This window comes from Odocoileus virginianus, chromosome 1 (assembly GCF_023699985.2).
Source record: "Odocoileus virginianus isolate 20LAN1187 ecotype Illinois chromosome 1, Ovbor_1.2, whole genome shotgun sequence".
Classification (NCBI taxonomy): Eukaryota; Metazoa; Chordata; class Mammalia; order Artiodactyla; family Cervidae; genus Odocoileus; species Odocoileus virginianus.
The window spans coordinates 42891170-42901994 of NC_069674.1; the positions used below are offsets into that span (position 1 = coordinate 42891170).

At 37.8% G+C, this 10825-nt stretch overlaps 1 protein-coding gene across 1 annotated transcript; it reads right to left on the reverse strand.

Annotated features, from left to right (window-relative positions):
* Positions 1-1095: 1095 nt before the first annotated feature.
* Positions 1096-1918, reverse strand: LOC110134681 (mortality factor 4-like protein 2). Its single transcript, XM_020889339.2, has one exon. It carries the CDS (start codon positions 1901-1903, stop codon positions 1130-1132), a length of 774 nt encoding a protein of 257 aa, XP_020744998.2. The 5' UTR covers positions 1904-1918; the 3' UTR covers positions 1096-1129.
* Positions 1919-10825: the final 8907 nt, after the last annotated feature.

Genomic DNA, 10825 nt, shown 5'->3' on the forward strand with positions numbered 1-10825 from the left:
CCTGAATATTCATTGGAAAGACAGATGCTGAAGCACCAATATTTTGGCTTCCTGATGCAAAAAGCCAACTCATTCAAAAATAACCTGATGCTGAGAAAATCAAGGGCAGGAGGAGAAAGAGATGACTGAAGATGAGATGGTTGGACAGCATCATTGACTCAATGGACATGAGTTTGAGCAAACTCTGGGAGATAGTGAAGGACAGGGAAGCCTGGCGTGCTGCAGTCCAAAGAGTGTTAAAACACTCCTGAGCAACTGAACAACAACAAATCTATCCCACAAAAAGTTTTATACCAAAATGTTTTCATGGGTGAATTCAAGAAATCATAAAAAAAAAATAGATGCAATTCTATTACATTATTTCAGTAAATAAAAAAAGAAAACTTTCATATTATATTTGAGATAAGTATAAGAGTGTTCCTGAAAACTGAGCAACTAGACAGTCTAATGATACATCTTGATTTTTTTTTTGCTTTGAAATTTAGAAACAAATTTTATTTAAGATCTGAAATACGATTCCTAAAATATCAACCTCTCCGGAAAACCATGGCTACACAATAATGCATTGCCTCTATCATGTTAGAACGTGCATTAGGCTCAAATACAAAAACCATGAAACAAACCACCATCCTTCAACAACTCGAGCAAAGATAGAATGAATGCCTAAGGAACAACACAGATGGACTTGCAGAGGATGGGCTGTTTTACTTCAAGCACCATAAAAAAAAGCACAAACGCATGGGTTTTTCGGGTATATACATTAAGTAGAAACTTTGGCACTAGGAATCAGGGCATTTTGCACGTAGCATTAACACATATTAGAAAATTGTGTAGTGTCAAAGGGATAGAACCACCAGCATTCAAGCAATGTTGTCATCTAGGCAATAAAATGTTCTACTGAATGTTTTTTCTTTGTCTAATTACTGCATACACTGGTAGCAACTTCGAAATGAGAAAAGGAGCTTACACTCCTTTTATTTTCTGTTTAGGAGAAAACAGAAAACAAACTAAAATATAAGCCCTGTTATACATTAACGATTTTAAAGAGTATCAATTATACAAGAGAAAGACTAAGAACAAAAAGAGGATTTACAGATACCAGATGTAACAGTGAGTGGTCAGTAGACCCTCACAGGGCTTTGAGGTGGTACTCAGCAGAAGCCACTTTATAATCACTGGCAGTGAACAGAGATGCAGCATTTTTTGCCAGGTATTTCAGGAAATCATGCAAATATCCCAACAATAATGCAAGGCTCTTCTCATCAAGGGGTGTGTATGCCAACATTGCCCCAATTCTTACAAATAATCTCAGGAGGTGTGGTGCCCCATAAACCTGGGACATTGGCGCATCAGGGTGAGCCAAGAGAATTTCAGCATACTGGGGCCTCTCAAATTTGTAGAGCAGCTGGGTGCCCAACATCACGTTGAAATACTCTTTTATCCCTCCCACCATCTCATTAACTGCATACTCCTTGTTGTCAACATTGCCTTGTGATCTTTTGCAGTTGGCGTATTCTTCCAAAATAGTATCCACGTTTTTCTTGGCTGGGAGTTGGAAAAGTTGCTTCTGCCTGGTGACTAAGTCCCAGTCCTCAACAAGCCATGGTTTTAATTCTTCTGGAATCTTCACCTTAACTTCCATTCTATTCTTAAAAGCATCTTCACTTTCAACTGTGGAGTCTGCCCGGGCCCTTTTCTTTCGAGGTGGCTGGGGTGCTTCGCTGGTGCTGCCACCATCTCCGTTCCCAGGGGTCTTCTGTTTGTTCTTTCTGGTCTTCCTCACCGATCCTGATGGAGGATTCTCAGCAGAGCGACACCCCCCCCCCCCCCATCTGCCTGGGAGAGCTGCTTCCAGATTCTTCTGCTGGGGACCAGCTCTCTTCTTTCCAGATGTCCCTCTCATTTTACTTCTTTGCGTGTTGCTTCTAGTTGTTTTTTTTAAAATTGTCTTCATTCGGCAGATTGGTGTCCACGAGTTTGAGAACCCTGCTTTCTGGAACTAATTCAACCCTGTTTTTATTCCAACCAGCAATCCTCTTCTTTCCCTGCCTAGATCTCCTACTGTTTTCCCAGATGGAATCTTATAGATCTTCTGGGATGGTCGTGGAGATGAAGTGAGAGACACAACCCAAGATTCTGTAATGAGGGATGTTCTGCAAATCAGGATCAGAGCTGATCCTCGCTACACAGCAAACTTAGTTTTTCTGATGGTAGTCTGAAACGAGGATCCAGTTCTTTCCAACAGATGATGTGTGATCACTGCCGTCTCTCCAACTGCCATAGTCTACATCTTGATTTTTTTAAATACTATTCACTACTAAAAGAAATTTGGACTCCTTGGAAAGATAAAGCATTTACTATATGGGCAAAAGAAATACAAGTTGTAATGATATAGAATTCAACTTAAAATAGCTTGTGAAGTAAAGTGAAATTCCCTCAGTTGTGTCTGACTCTTTGTGGCCCCATGGAATTCTCCAGGCCAGAACACTGGAGTGGGTAGCCTTTCCCTTCTCCAGGGGATCTTCCTAACCCAGGAATAGAACCCAGGTCTCCAGCATTACAAGCAGATTCTTTACCAGCTGAGCCACAAGGGAAGCCCAAATTTGGCAATATTGAGCAGTTTCAAGAATAATAATGATTATGGGTTATAACATATTGAGTACATAAAAAAAAAATGGGTCCATAGAGTTACTGAAGACAAAATAAAACAGGATATATAATCTGAGAAAAGAGAGAAGTTGGAAAACTTTTCTTACAGGAGAATGTCAGCTAATATAAAAATACAGATGACAAAATTAGGTCACTATTGTTTGTAACTCTCAGTTTATTTCAAATGTAGGTAATCAATTCACTCTCCCCACAAATTACTCCTTGATCACAAAGGGTAAATTTGTCTTTATGATAGAAACTGTAAGTAATCAAGCTCTCCATTGCCTGTGGTGGGACAGCTTGATAGGAGTCTGATCTGTTAAGTGGTCACCATAAGGTGTTCTGCCTGGAAAACTTTTAACCTGAATCTTGATACAAGATGAATCAATAATGTGAACTCCTCTGCAGGATAACTGGCCTGAATTCTTAAAAGGATTCAGTGGCATCAAGAATAAAGAGAGGAAGGGTAATTGCTCTAGTTTCAGGAAGTCAAAGGTGACTCAATAACCCAATCCAAAGTGTAAATGTTGATTGCGCCCGAGATTGGAAAAGATAAAGTATATTTTGAGACAAGGGAAAATTTTCATATAGTTTTTTCTTAGATGTTATTATATTCATGTTGATTTTCTTAGGTGTGATAATGGTATTATGATTGCACAGGAGAATGTCATTGTTCTTGAATTTATGCTAAAGTGTTTTGCGAGAACAATGTCATGATGCCTGAAACCTACTTTAAAATAGTTTGGAGAAATTGAGGAATCTTTCTCTCTCTCTGTTCATGTACATCTGTGTCTGTAGGTTTATATGTGTATGTGTGTGTGTATATCCGTGTGTAGGTGTGTGTGCGCGCACATGTGTGTATAGGAGGGAGGAGAGTGGAGTGAGACAGGAATTATGGTGTGATGCTAACAGTTGGTCAAAAGTATAATATATAGGAATTCATTATGTTGTCTTTGAGCTTGTAAGTTTGAAATCTTTCAAAATAAAGTAGCAAATTTAAATAACAAAAAAGAGATTCTCTAACCAACTTCCATATCTTATTTTCTACTTTATTGAAGTTTGCACTGAATGACCATAACCCTTGCCTTTGATCATTTAGAATCTTATGCTCATGGAAACCTTTGCCCTGTTAATAGCTCTTATAATATTAGCTTGTAGTGAATTTTTCATTTTACCCTTGAAAGGAAATAAGGTAATTGCCAGATGGGAACACATTCCTCACTGAAATATTTAACATACTCTGTTAAGTGATAACAGATCAGTAAAGTATTGTTTGTCATTCTCTGTATTTCTTTCAATCTGGATGTTACCTGGGAACACTGGAGAATTTGTGTAATTACTTATGGTGGTAGTATCAGAGTCTAGAGTTGACATGTCTGCTATGTCTTCATTTTATCTCCTAATATACACTGAGTAGTTTTTCAAATACTCTTAAGTCAGAGCTTGGGATATTTTAATTTGTAATGTCATGTTCCTGTGAAATAAGAATATTCTCAATACCCCAAAGTAGTATTAAATTTTCAAGTGGAGAATTTATTATGGATAACACATTTTCTTATTTCCTCAATTGTATAAAGTTACATTTAGGTAATTTAAGGAAATTTAATTTCTTAAAATGGTAAAAATAGGCAAGATTTTTGGTATTATATAAAAGCACATGTATACAAACTACTAGGTAAGGTCAGTGTGTTTTTAAAAGAATTCATAACAGATAATGCAATGATAGTTGATCTCAGCTAGTCTTGAGACTTTAGAGTCACTTAAATAGAAAAGAATAAAATCCTCTAAATACTTTGCTTCTTGAGATCTTAAATGATTTACTTTTGTTGGCATTTTCCCTGATTTATCTTTGCTTTGCTGCTAAGTCACTTCAGTCATGTACTCCTCTGTGAGACCCCATCCCTGGGATTCTCCAGGCAAGAACACTGGAGTGGGTTGCCATTTCCTTCTCCAATGCATAAAAGTGAAAAGTGAAAGTGAAGTCGCTCAGTCGTGTCCGACTCTTCGAAACCCCATGGACTGCAGCCTACCAGGCTCCTCCGTCCATGGGATTTTCCAGGCAAGAGTACTGGAGTGGGGTGCCATTGCCTTCTCCGGATTTATATCCTTAATACTTCTTAATTCATACTCTGCTCACTGAGAGGCAGAACTGTAGCTTTTGAAAACAATTTGGAAGATGGTAACCATTGATTCAGTGTTGACAATACCTGTTTCATTTCTTTGGGGACTTGCCTCCAGCCCCAAGTATGGGAACATACTTGGCCTTTCAGAGAAACCTATAAGGAGCTCGCTTCTAGAGATGGGAGAGATGAGCTTGTTCTCTGAGAGCTGTGTAATGATTCTAATGACCCATGATAGAAACGTCTGGAATTTATGTCACTGTCTTTTTTTGTGACAGACATTCCATGATTTGTATCAAAAAATACACTTGAGATCATGCAGTTGTAATAAGACAGACTTAAGCAAAAATGCTTTAAGTTAGTCAATCAGTCTCTTTCTCTTGAAGTTTGGAAGCCACCATGCGAAGTTAGACTTTAGTAGAAGAGGTGTACAACCTACTGCTGAGTAAGCTTTTTATGATCAAACTTCCTGCATGTCTATTGCATGTTTAACAAAACTAGTGCAATTTCAGTAACGAACTATCCTGCTAATTAAAGAAATACCATGTATTTGATGGATCCACTGTACATCACAACCAGATACAGGAAAGAATAGAGAAAGTGTACTAAATTAAAAGCCAGAACTCTCTTTTCCAGTGTAGCATCCTTGGAAGTGTGAAGATGATGTAACTTTGGGCCATTATGTACTTTGTGAGTCAAAATTCATAATTTGTTCGCTACCGAGCACAGTAGCAAAAAGTTTTCCTTGCACATTGCTGGTCCCCTATGGCACATTCATATTGGGTTTCAGATCATCTTGTCCTTTACCATGGTGTTCATATCAAACTGTGGTTTTAGAAAAAGACTAAAAATAGAGTTTTTATGTTGTGATCATCCTCTTACATTAAGCTAATAAAAATAATTATGTTGCATGGCATTCTATTCAAGCCAGTGAAAATAGGATATAATCAGAATCATGAAGATTTAATTTCTTAAAAGGCCGAATTTCTTCAGTCAGTGAAATTTTATGGTATCCAGTGTACTAGGCACTATTCCAAAGGGGAATAGGAGAATTTTTCTGTGATATTAAATATAGCTTTTACTATACTGAAGTATGTATTTATTTTATTTATATTTCCTCTCATATACTTTATTATTTTTTATTGAATATAATTATTGTTTTAGTTTCTGCTGCACAGTGAGGCTATAAGTATTCATATATCTCTACCCACTTGAGCCTTCTTCTCACCCCACACACCCATCCCACCCCTCTAGGAGATCACAGAGCACTGAACTGATGAGCTTCCTATGCTTTATAGCAGGTTCCCACTAGCTATCTGTTTTACACATGGCAGTGTATATATGTCAATACCAATCTTCCAATGCATCCCACCCTGAATTGTATTTTTAAAGTGTGTGTGTTTTCATTATGAATTAAAAAGCCGCATTTTTTGACAAGATCAAGATAGTCACTGCTGTTACAGTGTGTATGTGAATGTGTGTGTGTGTGTGTGTGTGTGTGTGTGTATTTACAGCACACCACTAAAAACTTGGAGCTTATAGAGTTGCTTTGTTGACTTCAGCTTAATTAATTTAAAATCTGGCACCTTGAACTCTATGCTTTCAGGAGCTATTTGGTTTGTGCTCTAGACTACTGGCTTTAAATTTGATGTCTTTGTCTAACACAAATCCTAATAATTTAAATAATATTGTGGGTTCTCTAGGAATAATCACTTTTTGTTTCTAAAGATATGTTTGATATTCTGCCTTCATTGATGCCCTCCTGACATGAAGGACATTATAGAATAAAATGTAAAACTTCATAGTCTTTGGAGAAATATAATGATTACAGTCTTATTAGAGAGGTGCCACACAGCAACTACTGAGCAATTTAATTTTTGCTAAATTAATTTTCACATGCCACTGTACAGTTGGAAATGGCATTCTTTTTAAAAATAGTATGAAACTTGTATATTTTATCTACTCATATGAGAATTTCTCAATGTAGAAATTGGGAAAGTTGATAATTAAAAAAATCTAAGTGAAATAATTAAATGTTTTCAAACTATAACAGTTCAGTTCAGTCGCTCAGTCGTGTCTGACTCTTTGCAACCACATGAATTGCAGCTCGCCAGGCCTCCCTGTCCATCACCAACTCCCAGAGTTTACTCAAACTCATGCCCATGGAGTCAGTGATGCCATCCAGCCATCTGTCATCCCCTTCTCCTCCTGCCCCCAATTTCTCCCGGCATCAGGCTCTTTTCCAATGAGTCAGCTCTTTGTATGAGGTGGCCAAAGTATTGGAGTTTCAGCTTCAGCATCAGTCCTTCCAGTGAACACCCAGGACTGATCTCCTTTAGGATGGACTGCTTGGAGCTCTTTGTAGTCCAAGGGACTCTCAAGAGTCTTCTCTAACACCACAGTTCAAAAGCATCAACTTTTTGGCGCTCAGTTTTCTTCACAGTCCAACTCTCACATCCATACATGACCACTGGAAAAACCATAGCCTTGACTAGACGGACCTTTGTTGGCAAAGTAATATTTTGCTTTTTAATATGCTATCTAGACTGGTCATAACTTTCCTTCCAAGGAGTAAGCGTCTTTTAATTTCATGGCTGCAATCGCCATCTGCAGTGATTTTGGAGCCCCCCAAAATAAAGTCTGACACTGTTTCCACTGTTTCCCCATCTATTTGCCATGAAGTGATGGGACCGGATGCCATGACCTTAGTTTTCTGAATGTTGAGCTTTAAGCCAACTTTTTCACTCTCCTCTTTCACTTTCATCAAGAGGCTTTTTAGTTCCTCTTCACTTTCTGCCATAAGGGTGGTGTCATCTGCATATCTGAGGTTATTGATATTTCTCCCAGCAATCTTGATTCCAGCTTGTGCTTCTTCCAGCTCAGCGTTTCTCATGATGTACTCTGCATATAAGTTAAATAAGCAGGTTGACAATATACAGCCTTGACGTACTCCTTTTCCTATTTGGAACCAGTCTTTTGTTCCATGTCCAGTTCTAAGTGTTGCTTCCTGACCTGCATACAGGTTTCTCAAGAGGCAGGTCAGGTGGCCTGGTATTCCCATCTCTTTCAGAATTTTCCACAGTTTATTGTGATCCACATAGTCAAAGGCTTTGGCATAGTCAATAAAGCAGAAATAGATGTTTTTCTGGCACTCTTGCTTTTTTCGATGATCCATGGATGTTGGCAATTTGAGCTCTGGTTTCTCTGCCTTTTCTAAAACCAGCTTGAACATCTGGAAATTCACAGTTCATGTATTGCTGAAGCCTGACTTGGAGAATTTTGAGCATTACTTTACTACCGTGAGAGATAAGTACAATTGTGCAGTAGTTTGAGAATTCTTTGGGATTTCCTTTCTTTGGGAAAACTATAACAGAATGTTTTAAATAATTTTTCTCAGATTTAGAAGATTATTTGAATTTTAGCTAAATTACATATTCCAAATTTGCAATAGGCCAAAGACCTGATATTACCACCAATCAGTTGCCTGACTGGTACTGATTTCTAGGGGGTGTTTATAAATAAATATTCAAGTCTTTTGGTCAATCTCAATAGAATCTAGATTGGTATATGAACATGATTTAGGAGTGTCCTCCATTTTCGTAGTTAGCCAATTTGGAAATGAAGGAATTTTTATAGATTTATAAAACTAGCAAGAGAAATATTTTGAATTTAATAAAGCTTTTTGAAGTAAACATCCCTGAAAATGAAGCAGAATATCTCAAAGCATTTAGCTTCATGGCTAAAAGCAACATTATTTACAAAAGTATAGGATCTGAGCTGTTTTGCCAGCACCATGATCTATTTGGCTATCTAGAGAAAGGTTAAAAGCTTTTTAATGGCTCTGCTAGCTGGGCAAATCATACACATTAAAGGTAAATAAAAAGTAAACTTTTTTCTATCAGTCATATCTTTAAGAAACTTCTTACACAGATATTTTATGTTTATTTAAATTTCAAATGTTAGCTGGGAATTGGAAAATAATTTTGCTCTCAAGAAAACTGCCTAAAAATTTTTTGCCTTCAGTGTGGGCAACTGGGTAATGGAAAAATAAGAATGGGAGAGTTTTGTTTTTTTCTCTCCCATTACTCTTTTTGAGCTTTCTGTGAGAAAGTTCTTTAAGTGTGTGTGTGTGTGTGTGTGTGTGTGTGTGTGTGTGTGTGTACTAGTAAGGAATGGGTAAGTAATTTGGCTGTGGTGACTCATCCACCAAAAGTATATTAAGCTAGGTAGTTAAAAACAGAGAAGTAAGATGTTTTCATTGCCAAAAATATAATTAAAGAATTGATCACAATTTTGTGCTTCTAGAATTCCATTTACTTCTTTTTAATATTTGCACTACTACTGAAATCAATATCCAATAAGATTTTAGATTTTAAGAAAAATGATTCTCCTTAAGGCAGAGAAAGAATAGTCTCTTGAATGAACAGAATTCTGAATCAAAAAGAAAAAAATGGTCTTCTTGAAGGACAGGCACAGAAGTGAGTTCCACTGTTGCTTCCTGTTCAAAGGAGTAGAGGGTGCTCTCAATTTAGAGAGTTAATCCCCCTTTCTCATGCTAGTGGTTCCTGAGGCCCCTGGGATCTATCATTGTTCTGCATGGATTATTTATTCTCCTTACCAGCCTTATTAGGAAAAATGACTTCCTCCGAAGTTTTCATGAGGCCCACAAAAGTGCTCAACAAACTTAAATCATAGTCATTTAATTAGTTTCTCTAATTACTTACATCTACATGGATGTGAGAGCTAGACTATAAAGATGGCTGATTCATGTCAATGTATGGCAAAAACCACTGCAATATTGTAAAGTAATTGGCCTCCAACTAATAAAAATAAATGGAAAAAAAATAAAGTTGAATGCCGAAGAATTGATAGTTTTGAACTGTGGTGTTGGAGAAAACTCTTGAGAATCCCTTGGACTGCAAGGAGATCAAAAACCAGTCAGTCCTAAAGGAAATCAGTCCTGAATATTCATTCGAAGGACTGATGCTGAAACTGAAGCTCCAATATTTTGGTTACCTGATGTGAAGAACTGACTCCTTGGAAGAGATCCTAATGCTGGGAAAGATTGAAGGCAGGAGGAGAAGGGGATGATAGAGGATTAGATGGTTGGATGGCATCACCAACTTAAAGGATATGAGTTTGAGCAAGCTCCGGGAGCTGGTGATGGACAAGGAGGCCTGGCATGCTGCAGTCCATGGGGTTGCAAAGAGTTGGATGTTACTGAGCGACTGATCTGACATGAAACTCTAGTAAGCTACATCTGCACGCATGCATGTTCAGTCATGTCTGACTCTTGCAGCCCCATGGACTATAGTCCTCCAGGTTCCTCTGCCTCTGGGGTTTTCCCAGCAAGAATACTGGAGTGGGTTGCCATTTCCTCCTATGTGGGATCTTCTCCTGCATCCCAGACAGATTCTTTATCACTGAGCCACCAGGGAAGCTACATATAATGTTACTCTAATTTAGCCTTCCTAGGTCCTAAGTGACAGTATCTTGTGGAGGTTAAAGCTTATTTTTAATTATTTAATTTTGTTAGTTTATATTTTGATGTGTGAGGTTCAAGGACTTTTAATATATTTGTGTAACCGTCATCACAGTCTAATTCTAGAATATTTTCATCACCCCAAAAAGGAACCCCATGCCCATTAGCAGTTGCTCCACATTCTTCGCTTGCTCTAGTTTCTAGTAACCACTAATTTTCTTTTTTTTTCCCCTCTATTCTGGGATTTCATTAAATGAAATAATATACTATGGACTCTGTGTCTGTCTCTTTTTCTTAGCATAAATTTTTCAAGTTTCCCCTACTTTTTAGTGTGTACCAGTACTTCATTGCTTGTTATTGGCCAAGTGATATTCCATTCTATAGGTATGTTGGATTTTGCATTCATCAACTGATGGACAAAAGAATCTGCCTGCCAGTGCAGAAGATGCAAGAGATGCGGATTCGAGCCTTGGGTCGGGAAGATCCCCTGGAGAAGGGGATGGCAACCTATTCCAGTATTCTTGACTGGAGAATTTCTTGGACAGAGGAGACTGGCAGACTATGGTCCATGGGG

Coding starts and splice junctions, on each gene's coding strand:
- LOC110134681 (XM_020889339.2), bottom strand. CDS start 1,903: ATGAGAGGGACATCTGGAAAGAAGAGAGCTGGTCCCCAGCAGAAGAAT.